Source organism: Drosophila pseudoobscura, chromosome 2 (genome assembly GCF_009870125.1).
Source record: "Drosophila pseudoobscura strain MV-25-SWS-2005 chromosome 2, UCI_Dpse_MV25, whole genome shotgun sequence".
Classification (NCBI taxonomy): Eukaryota; Metazoa; Arthropoda; class Insecta; order Diptera; family Drosophilidae; genus Drosophila; species Drosophila pseudoobscura.
Window position 1 is genome coordinate 2,698,986 of NC_046679.1, and position 17,384 is coordinate 2,716,369.

General features: G+C 48.7%; 6 protein-coding genes across 10 annotated transcripts in view; 4 read left to right on the forward strand and 2 right to left on the reverse strand.

The window, feature by feature from the left end:
- The first annotated feature begins 399 nt into the window (after positions 1 to 399).
- Positions 400 to 3,680, forward strand: ash2 (Set1/Ash2 histone methyltransferase complex subunit ash2). 2 transcript variants are annotated; one of them, XM_002136925.3, is made up of 7 exons: positions 400 to 625; positions 680 to 864; positions 922 to 1,266; positions 2,413 to 2,793; positions 2,860 to 3,140; positions 3,204 to 3,461; positions 3,523 to 3,680. In XM_002136925.3, the coding sequence occupies exons 1-7, from the start codon at positions 507 to 509 to the stop codon at positions 3,625 to 3,627; spliced, it is 1,674 nt and encodes a 557-aa protein (XP_002136961.1). In that variant the 5' UTR covers positions 400 to 506; the 3' UTR covers positions 3,628 to 3,680. The 2 variants fall into 2 exon arrangements, with proteins under 2 accessions (XP_002136961.1, XP_015038819.1); XM_015183333.2 differs by lacking the exons at positions 400 to 625; positions 680 to 864; positions 922 to 1,266 and adding an exon at positions 2,034 to 2,304.
- Positions 3,661 to 5,858, reverse strand: LOC4800449 (probable serine/threonine-protein kinase mps1). The gene has a single exon (XM_001357687.4). It carries the CDS (start codon positions 5,030 to 5,032, stop codon positions 3,707 to 3,709), a length of 1,326 nt encoding a protein of 441 aa, XP_001357724.3. The 5' UTR covers positions 5,033 to 5,858; the 3' UTR covers positions 3,661 to 3,706.
- Positions 5,859 to 6,170: 312 nt separating this feature from the next.
- LOC4800448 (CLK4-associating serine/arginine rich protein) lies at positions 6,171 to 10,392 on the forward strand. Of its 4 annotated transcripts, none has more exons than XM_001357686.5 (6): positions 6,174 to 6,869; positions 6,964 to 8,826; positions 8,932 to 9,028; positions 9,347 to 9,443; positions 9,545 to 9,650; positions 9,710 to 10,392. In XM_001357686.5, the coding sequence occupies exons 1-6, from the start codon at positions 6,673 to 6,675 to the stop codon at positions 10,278 to 10,280; spliced, it is 2,931 nt and encodes a 976-aa protein (XP_001357723.3). In that variant the 5' UTR covers positions 6,174 to 6,672; the 3' UTR covers positions 10,281 to 10,392. The 4 variants fall into 4 exon arrangements, with proteins under 4 accessions (XP_015038712.2, XP_015038714.2, XP_001357723.3 ...); XM_015183227.2 differs by having other exon boundaries at positions 6,720 to 6,873; XM_015183226.2 differs by lacking the exon at positions 9,710 to 10,392 and having other exon boundaries at positions 6,171 to 6,869; positions 8,932 to 9,032; positions 9,545 to 9,566.
- Positions 10,393 to 10,459: 67 nt separating this feature from the next.
- On the forward strand, positions 10,460 to 11,138 carry LOC4800447 (bolA-like protein DDB_G0274169). Its single transcript, XM_001357685.5, has 2 exons — positions 10,460 to 10,823; positions 10,885 to 11,138. Exons 1-2 carry the CDS (start codon positions 10,533 to 10,535, stop codon positions 11,041 to 11,043), a joined length of 450 nt encoding a protein of 149 aa, XP_001357722.3. The 5' UTR covers positions 10,460 to 10,532; the 3' UTR covers positions 11,044 to 11,138.
- Positions 11,057 to 12,753, reverse strand: Ppox (protoporphyrinogen oxidase). The gene has a single exon (XM_001357684.4). It carries the CDS (start codon positions 12,598 to 12,600, stop codon positions 11,182 to 11,184), a length of 1,419 nt encoding a protein of 472 aa, XP_001357721.1. The 5' UTR covers positions 12,601 to 12,753; the 3' UTR covers positions 11,057 to 11,181.
- A 1,744-nt stretch (positions 12,754 to 14,497) lies between these two features.
- Positions 14,498 to 17,384, forward strand: part of slo (calcium-activated potassium channel slo) — a 50,221-nt gene continuing 47,334 nt past the window's right edge. The window contains exons 1-2 of the mRNA XM_033381169.1: positions 14,498 to 14,589; positions 16,906 to 17,377. The gene's annotated coding sequence lies outside the window, so the exon portion shown is untranslated. The remainder of the gene's footprint in view (positions 14,590 to 16,905; positions 17,378 to 17,384) is intronic.

Sequence of the window (17,384 nt, forward strand, 5' to 3'; positions counted from 1 at the left end):
AATATACCGTAAATATACCGATGAACAAAGACGAACTTAGCCCACTGAACCCCCTTTCTAATTAAACAGGTGACCTATATATTTCGATCCCGATACCTATTCTTGGTCTCTTAAGAAGACTTTAATTTCGTTGAAATAGCTTTAAAGCAGAGACTGACTAGTTTCTAGGTTCAGTGGACCCTGGGATGAGAATCATTTCCTCAATTCTATACCATCTGTTTCTTGCTATCGCCCACACAAACTGCAAGACCATCGAATATTTTAGATAATACTTGGTGGACTCTTTAATTTGCTCCGACTGAGTTGCGCTCATTACCTTACCTTCATTTTAAGACTTTGAAATCCTTCTTTATCTTCATAATATATCGATGTGCTACAAAACCTATCGCGCAATCCAAAACAATCAATGGCTGTGCAGCCCTAGGACATGGTAACACTTGGCGACTTTTTGTCATTGTTTACATGATTTTGTGAATTAAAAAGAAAGACTGATTTTATACACTGCCATGGAAGAGGGCCCAATGGAGACCAGCTCACCCACAGAGTCCAGTTCCGACGTTAATTTCCCGACTGAAGAGGAGAAATCCGCAGAGCAGCGAGCGGCGGCGGCCGGCTTTTGTTATTGGTATGACCATCGCTGTAATTAGCGAACAAATGATAAGAACATTCTGCATTTTAGCGGGAAAGAGCGCAACCTGAACCTCGTCGAGCTGCTCTGTGCCACCTGCTCGCGCTGGGTCCACGAGTCGTGCGTGTCCTACCAGCTGGGCAAGGGAAAACTACTGCCATTCATCACCAATTATGTGTTCGTCTGCAAGAACTGCTCCGCCACGGGTCTGGAGAACTTTCGCAAGAGTCAGGCCAGTAAGTGGAACTACATCTTTACTTGTGGTGGTCACATAATGGATTGCCTTCTTTCAGCCATTTCCCAGATGTGCCACTGCGCCATTGCCAACATGCAGCAGGCGGCGTTGCGTGATGGCAAGCGTCAAATCCAATTTAGCAAGGACAAGGAGATCATTCCCTACATCGAGCAGTACTGGGAGGCCATGACCACAATGCCGCGCCGTCTCACCCAGTCCTGGTACAGCACCGTCCAGCGGTCCCTGGTCAAGGATGTGCAAACCCTCTTCACCTACGAGGAGCATTTGGAGCACGGTGCCATGTACGGGCTGTTCCACCAGGACCTGCGCCTCATCAAGCCCAACTATGAGAGCATGAGCAAGACGGGTGCTCTGCGGCTCACCGAGGATGGCTATACACAAGGTGAGACTTACAGAAACACTAGATTTGGGGGCCGAAAAAATAGATCAGTAGATCGGTGGTAGAAGAGCTTCGTTTCTATCTGATGTTTAATATTTAATGATCACATGATCAGTTTCGACATGCACTCTATCCGAAACCATTCGAACTGAGAGACTACCTTGGAACAAAACAGACGTGACTCCATTCCTCCTCAGCCAAATCCACATACGCAGAATCCACAGGTTGTCAGGTCCAAATTTCTGACGGAAAAGCTAAATGGACAACACCGTCTGTACAGCTGATTTTGGGGTCTCTCGTCTCTGACGTTGCAGTATTTATTGCTCATTCTGCTTTGCATACTGTCTGCCACCTACCCAAACAAAAGTTCCCCTCCTCTCTCTATGCGAATCAAACAATTGAAAGAGCGAGAAGGAAAGCCCAAGATCGTTTCGCATAGTTTCTGTTTCGCACACTCTCACACACACACACACACATGCAAGAGTCGTGCCAAAACACAGATACCGAAAGAGAGCCAGTGCAAGGTATGCTAAATGGAAGGTAAGGCGTCCCTCTTTCTGGGGATTCCCATTGTTTAAAATTCTATCAGAAAATAGCAAAACATGGGCAAACATATATACATGTGTATGTGTTGTGTTTGCACAGAAGTCTTGAGGCGCCTACTCTCGGACTGACTTACCTTCCATTCCGGTACCTTGCCTTGGCCCCTTGGTCCGAGCGCACATCTGGTAGGCCCCACGTATTAAGATTGTGGGGCGGGGTGGGGCTATCAGAAGCACTCCTCGCTCAGAACTCATTCATTGCAAAAAAGAAGAATAGTTACGCTTTTTATTTTGTTGTATATTTTGCTGGCTTCGCCGCCCCGCGCTCTGCGTGTGTGTGGAATTGATTTTAATTTGATTTTGGTTTTGCTTTTGATTTTGAGCGCGACGCAATTTGTAGTTTTCTTCCTCTCTTTGGGTTTCTCTTCTCCTCATTTATTGTTGTAATTTTTGTGTCCTGCAATGACGTCAACGTTGGCCAGCCTGAACGAGGAGGAATGTAAGCCTGTAATAACTGCAATCCGAAACGAACTTTGCCCCAGATCCCTTTTATGGCCGGTCACGTACGCCCGCTGCAGTTAACACCTCTCCCACTCCCTCTCCGCAGCAAATCTTGCCAAGAACAACAGGCAGAAGCGCAAATTTCCTGGAACCGATTCGGGACCCACCGGGAAGAAGGGCCGCCCCAGCTCCGACATTACGGCCAACGTGAAGCTGCCACCGCATGGCTATCCCCTGGAACATCCGTTCAACAAGGACGGCTATCGCTACATACTGGCCGAGCCCGATCCGCACGCTCCATTCAGGCAGGAGTTCGACGAGAGCTCAGACTGGGCGGGCAAGCCCATTCCCGGCTGGCTGTACCGCACCCTGGTTCCCCATGCGGTCCTGCTGGCCCTGCACGATCGGGCGCCTCAGCTGAAGATCAGCGAGGATCGACTGGCGGTGACGGGGGAGCGTGGCTACTGCATGGTGCGGGCCACACACTGTAAGTACCCTTAGAATAAAGCTCCCAGCTGAGATCTAAGCGACTGATTTCCCCACCCATTTGCAGCTGTTAATCGCGGCTGCTGGTACTACGAGATCACCATCGAGGAGATGCCCGAGGGAGCTGCAACGCGCCTGGGATGGGGTCGAGAGTATGGCAATCTACAGGCTCCGCTGGGCTACGACAAGTTCGGCTACTCCTGGCGATCGCGCAAGGGCACCAAGTTCACAGAGAGCCATGGCAAGCACTACAGTGAATCGTACATGGAGGGCGATACCCTGGGATTCCTTATTGAACTGCCCCAGGAGGCATCTCTGGAGTATCTGCCAAATACATTTAAGGATCGGGTAAGACATGCCTATACCCTGTCATACCCACGTTTCTGACCGGAAACTGGAAATCCTTTACAGCCGCTGGTGAAGTTCAAGTCACATCTGTACTACGAGGACAAGGATAAGATCAATGAAACGCTCAAGAATCTTCACATACTGCAGGGCAGCCGCATCGAGTTCTTCAAGAATGGAGAGTCGCAGGGTGTGGCCTTCGAGGACATCTATGCGGGTAGCTATTTTCCCGCCATATCCATACACAAAAGTGCAACTGTGAGCGTGAACTTTGGCCCAGCCTTCAAGTATCCCGATGTGCTTGGCGAGCGCAAGGCAAAAGGGGTAAGCAGGAAATACCTCCATCTCCCGACACACCTTCTGAATAATCTCCTCTCTTCCGCAGATGAACGACCGTGTGGAGGAGCTCATAACAGAGCAATGCCTAGCCGATACCCTCTACCTAACCGAACACGATGGCCGTCTGCGACTGGACAACATTGGCTTGTAGCTTCCGTCTGCAAGGGATAAAGACCAATAAAGCCTCCTTTAAGTTCAGTTTTATTGCTAGTTGTATACATGTCATGAGGTTACTTGAAGGCTTTGAATTTCGAGGCACTGTACGGTATGTAGAAGGCACTGTTGGAGGCAAACTCCGAGCGCGGATGGTGCACTGCAGCCGAGATCGAGCGACCCGTCGACGGTGTGTTGCTCGAGTTGGTCGGCAGCGCGAATGGATGCAGGGTGCGAGAGGAACTGTTGCTGTTGCTGTGACTATTGTGCCCGCCGCCGCCGCTCGAGTTGCTCTGGCTGGACGTGGCCGTTGTGGTGGCGGCCGTGGCTCTGCCGTAGTCCCTGTGGCGACTCAGATTCAATGCCGGTAGCACAATGGCGTTCTTGTTGTTCGAGAAGAATCGGCTGGCGGCCATCGGCATGTGCCAGGCGGAGCGGTTGCCCGCATGGTGATACTGATATTGTCGACGCTCTGCACTGCTCGCATGAGTCAGGGCCGCCGATTTGGCCTGCTGTTGTTGTTGCTGCTGCTGTTGCTGGACCTGCGTTAGCTGCACGAAGCTGCGGTTGTTGAGTAGGCCGCGAAACCGACGATTCGTGTCCAGGACGTTTAGTATGGGCGGCATCCGCAGGCGTGCCGACTGGGGCGTGGCCGAGCTCAGTTTTTGGGGAAGCTGCTGTGGTTGGTGGTGTTGTTGCTGCTGCTGGGAGCGTTGTCGCTTAAGCAGCTTCACCGACACCGAAGTCACGCGCAGATCGCGATCCAGGAGGTCCACCAGATTGTGGGTGGGGCGCAGATAGCTCCGAGGCTGCTGGTGCTGTTTCTGTGGCTCTGCCGTGGGTGTTAGAAAGCCATCGTCCTCAATATCCTCATCATCATCATCGTCCAGCGAGTTCAGACTGAGATTTGAAATGGAATCTATGTCCACGGACTCGTCGTCGCGCCTCGTTTGGCTGTCGAAGCTCTGATGGCGCAGCGACCGCATTCCCACTTTCCGACCCACCAGCATGGGGAACTTGTGCTGCCAATCGGCGATCTCGTGCCGGAGCTCTGGCTCCTTTTCTGGCAGCTCCTCCTCACCGCTCAGCATGCGCTCCACCCGCTCCCAGTCCAGCAGGTTCTTCTTGATGGCATCGTCTGCCCAGGGTATGGAGCCCACAGAGCTGCGGTCAATGCTGCTGGATGAGTAGGGCACGTCCTGCAGGAACTCAGAGTCGTCGTCCTTGTCCGCATCCGGCTCATTGTCCGCATTGGCCCCATTGTCGTTGTCGTTGTCGTCTTCGTTATCATTGTTGCTATCCCGGCTGGGATACAAAAGCCCATCTTCGGCACAATCATTGTCCAAGGCGCCCGGGGTATTGTATCGTTGCTCTGATGTGAAATAGTAACGTCTATCTGACATTAAAACTGGTTCCGCAAACGTGCTGGACTTGTTCTAGTTTGCTAAATCCCAGTCTCCCTGTCCTGCTGTCCTGTCTGCAAAGGATGTGTGTGATGTGCGGATGTGGATGTGTCCCCCTTAAAATCGATGCCGCAAAAGGCGGCGAGAGACAATTGTTGTGTTGTGGCTCATTCCAGTTTTGCTTGTTATTTATTATCCTTTTGTTGTTTTCCATCCCCCAAGCCAATGCGCAGCCGCAGATCCCGCCCAGCGGCGCTGCCAACAGCGAAAATAAATAATGGTCGTTGGTTTTGAGTTATTTAACGGCTCATGTGAACAGTTTGCTTTTACTTTTTGCTGTTGCGACTAATTTACATTAATTAATAAAATTGTATTATTGCTACTATTAAACCAGAAATTATTGTATACTCGCCATTTCTGAGAGTTCGCGCCAACATGGTTTTACATCGTCCAGCCCTGGTCGTTGCACAGATTCAAAAATAGAATTCTATTGGATAGTTTTGGCGTTATATGTATCTGTCAGTCGGTCTATCAGTTGCCATTTAAATACTTTAATTACAATTCATTTTTGTATCAGATCAGGCAAATACATTTTTTTCTCGTGGTATGTTATAAAAAGGGGGGATTCTACCTGCATGCGTTGCATTTTCTGGGCCGTTATACCTGCAGTCCACACCCACCCCCTTTCTTTCAAAAGTTTTATGAATTTTTGTTGTTCTTAGAATCAAATTGTTATCCTGTTTAAATAATGAGGTTTAAAATGCGAAGTTCGTTTTTTCATCTGTATGTTTACGGTATATTTCGGTATATTTCTGAGGGCTGTCACACTGAATGGTAAGAAAATGCAACTACAAAGCAAAGAAAAGTCTTATACACTTTTTCGACGCGGTATTTTGCGGTATTTTTGGGAGTCAGGCGAGTCGTCTTTTTTAATGGGCTATTATATAGGGGTATGGACAGTAGGCAAAAAACACCCAAGGCAAATTATAAGTTTCATATAAACCTGACTTCGCGTGTGCAGACAATATACCTTGAAGGTAAAAAGCCGATATGTATGCCAGGGTATGTAACGAAAGGTGTGGATTCTACCTTAAAAACGATGCATTTTCAGGGTCGTTTTGGCTGTTACCATACCCAACTTTTCGCAGCCATTTCTCAAATAGGCCCCTAAAAGGGGATGATGAATTTCGCCGCCGTGAATTTTGAATTCTGCTATATTTCTCTTTTCGGCGGTATAATGCGGCAATCAGATTGATCAAAGTGGCAAAGCATCACAAATTTATTCGACGCGACCCCGTAAACAACATGCAGACACAGAACTTGAAACCTCGAGACTAAAATCGAATTGATAAACAATTGTCGGCGCACGCGAAAGTACACTTACTGCACACTCTTACGTTTTATGCTTTTGTTTTTTGTTCATTAAATGACACAATCAAAAACTACTATTTGACGATGGTGGTTCGGTTCCTGATCCAAAGGCCGGTAAAATCGGCCTAAATATTGGAAGGGCGTGGTGTTTGCCGTAAAAGTTGTTGCTGACTGTGCGCCCCATTTTTCCTATTAATTGTTTGCCGGATTTAAAGAAGTTCACGTGAGAAAATAAGTGCGTCGCCGCGTGGTGCGCCAAGCTATTAATTATGTGGCATGAGGCTCGCAAGCAAGAGCGCAAGATACGCGGTTTGATTGTGGACTACCGCAAACGGGCGGAGCGCCGGCAATATTTCTACGACAAGATCCAGGCGGATCCCACACAGTTCCTGCAGCTTCATGGCAGGCGGAGCAAGATTTACCTGGACCCAGCGGTAGCGGCAGCGGGCGATGGTGCCGCCATCATGCAAGTGATATTGAGTTTAAAATTTGCTTTGCCTTTCCTTTCAATTATGCAAAGCGAAACGTGGCTAAAGTGCACATGTCCTTGTTCTTTGCAGTGTTCCGTGGCAGGGACAGCAGGACAATCTGATTGATCGGTTTGATGTGCGCGCCCATTTGGACTACATTCCGCCTGTGGGTAAGAGCGGCGAGGGTGGCGATGCGGACACGGACATGACGGCCGAGGAGCGGCAGTTGAACTACGAACGCTACCGGATTCTGGCCCAGAACGACTTCCTGAATGTCAGCGAGGACAAGTTTCTGCACCAGCTGTACCTCGAGGAGCAGTTTGGGGCCAATGCCCAGCTGGAGGCGGAGCGCAATCTGGCCAAGAAGAAGCAGAAGACGGGAGGCGCCACCATTGGCTATTCCTATGAGGATGCGGGCGATGCGGGAGCAGCCACCATTGGACCACAGCCCTTTGGCCATTCCATGAACGCGCCAGCAGCTGGGGCCACAACTACCGTCACAGGCGGCGGCGACAAGGGCGAAGGTTCCGATGAATCCGACTCGGACATCGACATGGACGTGTCCATAGACATTGGGAAGCTGGACACGGCCCAGGCCCACGAGCTGAACGCTTGTGGGCGGAACTATGGCATGAAGAGCAATGATTTCTTCTCGCATCTCACAAAGGATGCAGACGAGGCCGATGCCCTGCGCATTGCCCGCGAGGAGGAGCAGGAGAAGATGCTGCTGAGCGGCCGCAAGTCGCGCAGAGAACGGCGGGCGCAGAAGGAGCGACGCATTGCCAATCGGCCGTTCAGCCCGCCCAGCTATGCGGCCAAGGAAGACAAAAAGGGTGGCAAGAACGATAAAGAGGAGGAGAGCGACTCACGCTCACCCTCCCCGGCCGAGGCTGGGCCCGAGAAGATCACCTATATTACCTCATTTGGCGGCGAGGACGAAATGCAGCCGCACTCCAAGATCACCATTAATCTGTCCAAGCCCGGTCCCACACTGGGCGAATCCTGCATCAACGCTAGCACTGGGGCGGCCATCGCCAGTTCCGGTGCTGGCGGCTCTGTCACGTATGCCCAGAAGGTCAAGGATAATCTGGACAAGCTGAAGCTGATGAACGAAACGACCAAGCGCCGTGGTCGCCGTCGGACGCGTTCTCGGTCACGCTCCCGCAGTGCATCCGGCAGTAGGAGTCGCAGTGGCAGCCGGCGACGAAATCGCCGAAGTCGCAGCTACCGCAGACGCAGCCGGACCCGGTCCAGACGCCGGCGCAGGTACTACTCGAGATCTAGGTCCCGATCGAGGTCCCGATCGCGGTCTCGTTCCCGTTCTCGCTCTCGGTCTGGCTCCTGGAAACGCTACAAGAGCCGCAGTCCCAGCTACAAGCGATCGCGCAAGCGGTTCTCTTACTCCTCGCGCAGTTCCAGTGCCAGTTCCTTTGAGGCGGGACGGAGAAGACGCAGTCGCTCGCGTTCTCGCTCCCATTCCGGTCGTCGGAGCCGCACCAAAAAGAAGACCTCACCACCGCCGGCTCCTCCAGCGGCGGGAGGCGGCTACTGCCTGAGTACAACAACCACAACAACAACCACATCCACTTTGACAGCGGTGAAGCTACTCCAGCAGCAGCAACAGCAACAGCAGCAGCAGCAACTGCAACAGCCTAGGGCACCAGCCCCGCCCATGATTAGTTATCCGTTGCCCACGCGAGTCCTCGGCTTGACCACGACGACTCCAGCTCCCGTAGCTCCCGCAGTTCCCGTACCCGCCCTACCGCAGGTGGTGGAGGCACCGCCGCCGCCACTCAAACGTTACTATGGCCGGAAACGAGCCAACGATACCTCCTCCTCATCGTCGTCGGAAGGCGGCGAGAACAGCGAGGCCAGCGAGAACGAGGAACAGCTGCAGCCAGAGAGCAATAAGCAACCAGCCGATGATTCAGATGAAATGGAAGCGGATACTGCGTAAGTTTGGTGATGCAGCGCCAGCGGTAAAGTAGAGGCAGAACCACTCGCCCTTAGCAGCCCTTCGATTGTCATCTAAATGGGTTTATTCCGTCTCTGTTTCAGGTCAGAGCGATCGCATGCGCTCCACCACCCAGCGATGCCGTCAACATGCAGCACGGGTAATCAAACAGGCAAATATAGTTCTGCTACCGAAACCAAAGTCAGTAAGCAAAGCCAAGTGTCTCATTGCCTCACCCAACCGGAGTACACCACCAAAATTTTCACGTCTTAACCTTAAACCTGCTCAAAATCCAAAACCAAAACCAAAAACAAATCAATGACAGTTATACCACTATAAAGGTCCTTTGACTATGTGACTACTCAGTATGATCGATCCCCTGTTGATGCATCCGTTTTGTGTCCAGTTTTTTTGTCGGACAGAACACAGCACTTTCGACCGCAACTGACTCCTACTGCTCCCCCTTTGAAACCTTAACCTGAAACCTGCTAAACATGCGCTTGGGGGTGCTTCTTACAGGGACACTCTGGACACGGACAATCGAGCAGCAGCAGTGGACGACCCAATCTGCGCGAGCGTCTTAAGCGGAAAATGCAGAACCTGCTCAACCGGCAATGTAAGCCACTTCGGAGTGTAGTAGTGTGATGTTCACCAAATGCATTAGTAGACAGTCCCGCCCAGAGTAGATCCATACTAAACAGGGAATACACTTTTCAGATAAGGCCGATAAGCGAGCTGAGATTGAGAAGACGGAGCGAGAGCGTCAACAGCAGCAGGAGCGCGAGGATGAGATGCGCGAACTGGCGCTGAAGCTACGTAGAAGGTGGGTATCGTGCTTGTGGGTGGCTCTTGGTCAGTCCTCTCACATCTCTATATTCACAGGCGCCGCGAGTTGCGGCACAAGTACGGCACGCCCTCCAGTGGCAAGCTGTCGGGCAGTGATGGGGAATCGGAAGCGTCGGAGAGCCAGCTCCCGCAGCCCCCGACCCGTCGCAGTCGCAGCAGATCCCGCAGTCGCAAGCGGAGTCCTGTCGAGCAGCCCACCAGGAGGAGCAACAGTCGAACCGAGCGCCGGCGGCGTACTCGCAGTCCCAGTCCAAGGTACAAACGCAGGCAGAGATCGCGCTCGAGAAGCGGGAGCCGCATGGACCGAAAGCGCCGTTCGCACAGCCGTCGGCGTAGTGGAAGCCGCGAGCGGAGGGGATCACGCAGTCGTCGCAGTCAGTCAAGGCGTCGGCGACAACGCGAACGGAGTATGGAAAGGAATCGAGAACGTGAGCGGTACAGGCAACAGTATCACCAGCAGCAGCAGCAGCAGCATCAGGAAAGGACTCGTGGTGGGCGAGACAGGGACCGGGATTCGGAGCATGCCCAAAGAAGCAACAGTGGCCCAAGTCGGGGACGTGTCGTCATCTCGGCACCGCCAAAACTCAAGAAACTGGTTGACTATTAAATCGACTGTGAACTGTCGCATAATTGTTTTTAGCCATAAGACACTTTTTTAGTGCGCGGAGAGCGTCAACTGTTGATTTTGGCACATAAATAAAGTAATTTTAGATATAAAACGCAGGCCTTCGATTTTTCCACCATTCTGAAACTCAAATTCGATAGCGCTACCGATAGTTTGCTGGGAATGCAGCTCTGGGTGCCCAGCTGGTTTATGTAATCGTGAACAGCTGTGTGTGTGCGAAGTAAACTGGAAAACATGTTAGCCTCAACTTTTCGTCGTATTGCTGGAGTTTCCGCACAAAAATTGACTCAACTTGCCCCCAAAAGCTGCACCCTAGGCCACATATACTCCAAGGCTACCATGTCGCAGGCGACACAGTATCCACCCATTGAGACGGCCATGAGAAAGGCGCTCACAACCGAACTGAAACCGGTGTTCCTGGAAGTTATTAACGAATCGCCCCAGCACAATGTGCCCAAGAGGTCCGAGTCCCACTTTCGAGTGCTGGTGGTGTCGGAGAAGTTCAATGATCTGACTTTAATCAAGGTACAGTGTTTGTGACCCGAAATTGATGGTGTTTAATTGATAAAGTGTGAAATTCTTGTAGCGCCATCGATTGGTCAACGACACAGTGAAGAACGCGCTGACGGCAGCGGGTTTTGAGTTCATGCACGCTCTTTCCATTGAGGCCAAGACGCCGAAGCAGTGGGAGCCTGAGCAGGAACCAGAGAAGAGTCCGCCGTGCCTCGGTGGCTTTGGCAAGTAAAACGAAGTGTCGATAACGGCTAGGTGGAATCTTTATGTACAAAAGGAATACTACACACAAACCAGCTAAGGAAATTTACAGAAAAGGCCAAAAAATATGAAGGTTTAACTGGGAGCAAACGGGGGAATGCAATTAGGACTACGGTATGGCGTCCACCTGACGACGAGCCGACAATATAACATCGTTGATGCCTACGCCATCGAAGGCAGCACCGCACAGCGACAAGGGCAGCTTGTAGTCCTTCAGATACTTGCGGATCCTCTTCACGCGTTCCTTGTGGCCCACGGTATACTGTGGAATGCACTTGGGGAGAATGTGGACGCGACTGAACTTGGGCTCCTCCTGGATGTCGAGTATCTGGCGCACGTACTTTTTGGCAATATCGAGAATCTGCTTCTGGCTGGGTTGATGGCCAAACCATTGGTCGAACCAATGACCGCCCATCATCACGGTTAGCACCGTGTTTCCGTTCATGTCAAAGCAGCAGCTGTCAAAGATAATACCCAAAATGGGCAGCTTTTCGACGGGAGGCACCAGCAGACCGAAGCCGTCCTGCTTGAGCTGATTGCCATTGTACTGAATGTTGACGACCACTACATCCACATAGGGAATTTCCAGGAGCTGCTCGCACAGCGAGGGGTGCTGTGGCTTCAAGAGTGGAGCCAGTTTGTAGGCTGGCAGAGAGCTCACGACATGGTCCACAGGGACATCAGCATTGCGTAGGGACATGCGGACTCCACTTTTGCTGAATGTCAAAGTCTGGCACGCGTTGCTTAGCTGCACGTTGACGTCGTGTTGGCCGAGATACTTGCGCATGGCTCGAGGCAGTACCTCCAATCCACCCTCGATGCTGTACATCGCCCACTTCTCCTGCAGGGCCTGGGCATAGAGTTTGGGCTGATCTTGGGCAAACAGTCCCTGCTTCTTCTCGTCTACATTATCCTCGAAGCGGGAATATAGGACGCCCTTGAGCACGCCGCCGTATTTCTGCTCCTTCTCGAAAAGTCCCTCCATTAGGAAGCGAACGCTGATCTGCTTGGCATCGCCGGCGCAAATGCCACAGATCATGGGGCTGATGGCGTAGTCGGCTATCTCCTTGCCAAAGCGGCGCTCGGCAAAGCTGTATATCGACTCGTCCTCGTTGCTGGCCAGAGTCCTCCCCGTGGACAGATCGTGGAGCAGTGCCTTATACAGGGGTTGAGTGAATGGCGGCTTGACGCCAAACAGTCCTCTGGGACTATTGGGCAGCATACACAGCTGGCCCTTGGCATACAGCATGCGATTGCGAGCCGCCACATGACTCCGAGGGATTGGCTTCAGGGGCAACTGCAGCTCCTCCATCATCTCCAGCGTATTGGCTCCAGGTATACCAACGGGACGTATAGTGCGTGGTCCAGTCTCAAATATAAAGTCGCGATCCCTGCGTGCCTCTGTCCGTATCCAGCCACCGACTCGCGGGGAGGCTTCGTAGATGGTCAAAGGATTGCCGAATCGCCGCAACAGGTAATAACCGGCGGAGAGGCCACTCAGGCCGCCGCCCAGCACGGCCGTTTTCATGTTGATTCTTTAGCTGTCTTGCTGTTGTTCCCCTGGGTGTTTAGGACGAAGTTAGTCCGGTTTCTTGGCAGGATTATCAAAGCCGGTTACGGTCGTTGCATGACGAACAAAACAGAACGTGCTTAGTCCACCTAAGCCCCCTCCATTTAAACAGTTCAACGACCTGAGGTTAATGGCGGAAAGCATTAAATCTTCTTGTAGATCCATGCCGTCTTTCCTTTGAACTTAAAAAAAAACCCACGATATCTTTCACCTGAACTGTGCTAAAATGATTAAATTTTGATTATTTCGACATAACTCCTTGGTCTACAATGGGCTAATCGTTCTTCGCCAAGAATTGGACCATATTACTCGACGTTGATATTCGATTTGATATTACTAGCCATCTAAGACCTCCATAGCTGAACACATAGTTTTATCCGATTGATAGATCATATTTCTACAAGATGTGCTAACTTAAATTACTCCTCTCTAATGAATTTTTTCTTTAATAAGGTTTAAACAAATTAACGCAAAGCACAAAAACGTAAGTGTGTACGGAGTGAAACGTAGTGTGTCTAGAATGTAACGTCACTGTTGCTATTCAACAGGTATCCACTACGAGTAAGGACATCTTTATACCCTACTTAATTTAATATAAAAATTATTTTTTCCAAGCTTATTTAAAACATTAATTTTGCACAGATTCTCATTTTTTTATACATTCATGTATATGTATACATAGGTTTTATTATTATTATTATTTTTGATTTTTATTGAATAATTATTATTAAAATTATTATTCTTGATTTTTATTGTATAATTATTATTATAATTCGAGGTCGAAATATGCCGTATTTAAAAAACATATATATTTAAACAGATGAATAAACACTGGTCCAAAGTGGGTTAATTTGTTCATTATATCTACACGGTAACTACTCATGGTGACTATTTTGTGTGCAAGGTGTGTGACCTAGAGAGGGGGAACAAATTGAATCAGTAATTTGAACGATGTCCTATCTCAACTAAATTAACTCAATAACTCAGAAATCGTATTTAAACTTGCACAAATTTGAGCTATTGAGTTTTAGAGCCAATACATAAGTGTGTTTTATAAATCAACCACATGGTTGGTCTAATGATAAAATTAGTTTAAATTAATTGTTTTATGGATTATACATATAACATAACTTAATTTTTTGCCACGCACCTATGCTTATCCAATGTATGTATAAAAACTGCTTCTCTGGCAAGACGCAAAGACGCAAGACGCGGCATTAGTGCATATTATACCCTGTACTCTTAGATTGACAAATGAGATATTTGTCATAACTTGTTTGAAGCTAAGTCTGACTAATAAATTTGTAATTATGAATCTGGTAGAGGATAAGATGAATCGTGGCCAGATGCTGCTGAAGATCGGGGAACCTAACGAAGGGGTGCTAGCCAGGAGTGTGGGCAGGTCTGTGGAGGAGCAGATGAGTAATCAAAGCAAAGAAAATACAACAAATGTTGTATCTCAAGTGCTATTTCTATGCAGGACGACCAGCGAGAGCAGCTGTCCACAACATCTCGCAAAGTTAAAGCATAAAGGCACAAAAACGCATGACGCAGCTTTATTGTAATCAGCCTCTTAGCTTTGAAGCTAAATTATTCCAATATAAGTTTAGATTTTTTATATGAGATTTAAGTGTGCCTAAAAGTATGCTGTATATTTCTGTAAATTATTTCACATACGCCAGGTGTGCCAGGCAACAAACTAACGGCACAGCTAAACATAAACACACACACACACCATGTAGACAAACGCGGTCACATGAACTGAATGGATTTTGGCGCCAGTTTTAATAATCGAGAATACCCGGAGGCCCATGCCACCAAAAACACTCCGAAAAAGCTCAAAGGCAAAGGCAAAGGCGAGCTTGAACCGTGTGCCAAGCACCGAGTTACAAGTCATCCGAGTTCACATCGTGCAGAACAGAACTGTATACGCTGCTGACGAGAAAGGTTGGTCTTCATTTTTCCGTGCGCGTCTCGTGTGACTCTGTGTAAATGTGTGCTGTGAGTGTGTGCGAGTGTGAGTGCGCTGGTGTCGAGTGTCAAGAAAACTGCCTTTAATACATGTATATGGACGTGTACCCACACCAACACACGCACATACATAGGAAAGTGAAAAATTTTCCAACAGCGTATGCCAATTACGGGGCGAAACGAAAACGAAAACGGATGAAAACATGGATGGCCTGACGCAAATCCAACCCAACCAATTATGATCATAATTTTTGGGAAACGAAATGGCAATTGTGCAAAATTCGGTATCCGTTGAAAACGGACGGTCGGTCTGTGTGGAAGAAAAACCTGAGAATGTGCGATACACACATATACACAGGAAATTCAATTAAAATAGCATGACCGAGAGAGGTGTGCGTGTGTGGCCGAGTGTCTGTAAATGGAAATTGAAATTGTGTGCTCTTAAGAAACACGCGTGGAATATAAATCAAAAAATTAACAAAAATTAAATTTAAGAAATTCTCAAGAGGAAAACTATAAGGAAAAAACTTTGGTTTTCAATTGCTGGTGCTGCAGATTTTCATTTAAAAGATACATTCGTTGAAATCAACACTTACACAGCAACACACACACACACACATAACCACATGCGCCATCCATAAGAACATAGATACGGCACAGTGAGCCAGTTTTTCTTTTACATGCAAACGCACAAAACGAGAACACACCACAAGCTCCCCAGCGAAAGGACACGATGATAAAGTCGATGGGCCAGGCCGGAGATACAGTTGTATCGTTCGTTGGTTTCGTTTTGGGGCCCTTCTGCCTGCGAGGAGAGTCGTCCCAGTCGCTGTCCCTGTCCCTGTCCCTGTCCCCACACCGTGTTAGCTCGTTGCGCGCTTCGGCCCCGTCCTCATCCGCATCCACATTCACATTCACATCCACATCGTCAATGTTATTTTTGTTGTTTCCTACTCGTTGTCCGTTTGCTGTTCGTTGCCTTCGTGGGCGCGTTTCTTGGTATATGTGTGTCAGTCAGTCACTGGCCGAGAGTATCTGTGTGTCAGAGTATCTCAGTGCGTGCGTGTGTGTGCGTATCAGGGAGTAGATACCTACAAAGAAATTAAGCCCCGAACCGAGGCCCCGAGTTCAATGCGCGGCCAGAACGAGTCTTCAGCTCTGTTTACATTTCCCCTTCAGTGGCCCTTTCTTCGTGAGCCCGAGCCAGAGCCCTCGCCCTCGCCCTCCCACTACCACTCTCTTGAGAGGATTGCAGGCAATTGCAGGAATTTGTGTCGCCCGTTTATTTATTATGAAAATGCAACTTTCATTTCATTCGGTATTTGTCCTGTTTTCCATTGTTGGCAGTCACGTTAAGCAGCTTGTTAACTGCCTGAATATGTGCGCCTTTGTCCATACCTGGTTGTTTGTTTGTGTGTGTGAGTGGGTGAGCATGCTCGCGTATGTGCGTGTGTGTGTGTGTGACACGAAGGGAAACTAAAAACTAGGGCAGTGTGTTTCCGTTTCAACGACATGCCGCAGGGAGCTGCACAGAGACTAGGACGAAGAAAGGTAACAGAAAACCAGTACCTGGCTGCCTCCAGATCCTTAAACACTGTTGGCGGAAAACAAGAATGGCTAAAACTGAACAAAATTCAATGAAGTCAAAAGGATTCAATATCATTTTAAAACATTTTTGGCTGCAACATTGCGTATGCTTAACACAAATTCATGTGCGACGTTCCCCATTGAAAGAAAAAGCTTCCGCTTGCACGGAATTCGGAAACGGAACAAGGCGCAGGCGCCATTTTGTAACGGGAAGGGAGAGAGAGAGAGCCATGCATGGGGGAATCGAAAATGAGAGAGAGAACGAGTGGCTGCTGTTTTTGCTTTGAAGTTTGCTTCGCGTCTTTATTTATTTATTTACTTGGCCGCCTTGTATTTGCTCCTTCCGAATGCCGTATTTTCCGGATTTTCCGCAAACAACGCCAATTCCGTAGTCACAATGAATGCACATTTTTCAAAAGAGAACGTTCTTTTTTTTTTTGGTGGCATTTCAACGAAAATTGTAAATGAAAATGCTCAGCAATGGAAGTGAAAATGAAACAAAAACTACATATGTATGTGACAAAACTAATGAGTGAAATGAATACGAACATAAACAAATTATAAACATTTAAAATCATTGAATAAATAAACCACTGACAGCGTGACTAAAAAACATAATTGATTGCCCATGCCAATTTAAATAATATTTAATATTTCCCCCCCTCCCCGCTCCCGTAAAACCAACCCAAAATAAATCTCTTGCAGCTTAACACATTTTCAAGCAACGAAACGAGGAAAATTTCGTGGGCAAACAAGCAGTATTCTCAAAGGAAAAAATAACAACAAAAATGAGCAGTGTGAATAAAAGAATTTTTAATTGATTTGAAATCAAATTCGAAAAAACTATCGATCAGAATTACAAAAGAAACAACTAAGCAAACAAGCGCACAATGAAACTGATAATATTAAAGATGGTGATAAGGGAATTCTAGTCCGGAAGAAAATCAAGTCAAATAAAACAAATTCAAGTCAAATATGAAATAGTCTCAAGGAGAAGTCAAGCATCCGATTTCCACGTTTCAACATTTGTGAGGACCAGAAGCAGCAGCAGCAGAAGCAGCAGCAGCAGCAGAAGGAACAACGACAGCCCACAAATCGTCTACACATTGATGTGCGATTTGAGCGTGTGAATGTTGGCAGCCCTGGAGCCCTGCCTCGGTGGTTTAGCCTGTACTAGGTGAGTA

Excerpts from the sequence above, each read along its gene's own strand:
- LOC4800448 (XM_001357686.5), top strand. The coding sequence starts at position 6,673 with ATGTGGCATGAGGCTCGCAAGCAAGAGCGCAAGATACGCGGTTTGATT. Across the intron at positions 9,029-9,346 it reads GTTCTGCTACCGAAACCAAA|GGACACTCTGGACACGGACA; the intron begins GTCAGTAAGCAA and ends TGCTTCTTACAG. Across the intron at positions 9,444-9,544 it reads GAACCTGCTCAACCGGCAAT|ATAAGGCCGATAAGCGAGCT; the intron begins GTAAGCCACTTC and ends TACACTTTTCAG.
- ash2 (XM_002136925.3), top strand. The coding sequence starts at position 507 with ATGGAAGAGGGCCCAATGGAGACCAGCTCACCCACAGAGTCCAGTTCC. Across the intron at positions 626-679 it reads GCGGCCGGCTTTTGTTATTG|CGGGAAAGAGCGCAACCTGA; the intron begins GTATGACCATCG and ends TCTGCATTTTAG. Across the intron at positions 1,267-2,412 it reads CGAGGATGGCTATACACAAG|CAAATCTTGCCAAGAACAAC; the intron begins GTGAGACTTACA and ends CCCTCTCCGCAG.
- Ppox (XM_001357684.4), bottom strand. The coding sequence starts at position 12,600 with ATGAAAACGGCCGTGCTGGGCGGCGGCCTGAGTGGCCTCTCCGCCGGT.
- LOC4800447 (XM_001357685.5), top strand. The coding sequence starts at position 10,533 with ATGTTAGCCTCAACTTTTCGTCGTATTGCTGGAGTTTCCGCACAAAAA. Across the intron at positions 10,824-10,884 it reads ATGATCTGACTTTAATCAAG|CGCCATCGATTGGTCAACGA; the intron begins GTACAGTGTTTG and ends AAATTCTTGTAG.
- LOC4800449 (XM_001357687.4), bottom strand. The coding sequence starts at position 5,032 with ATGTCAGATAGACGTTACTATTTCACATCAGAGCAACGATACAATACC.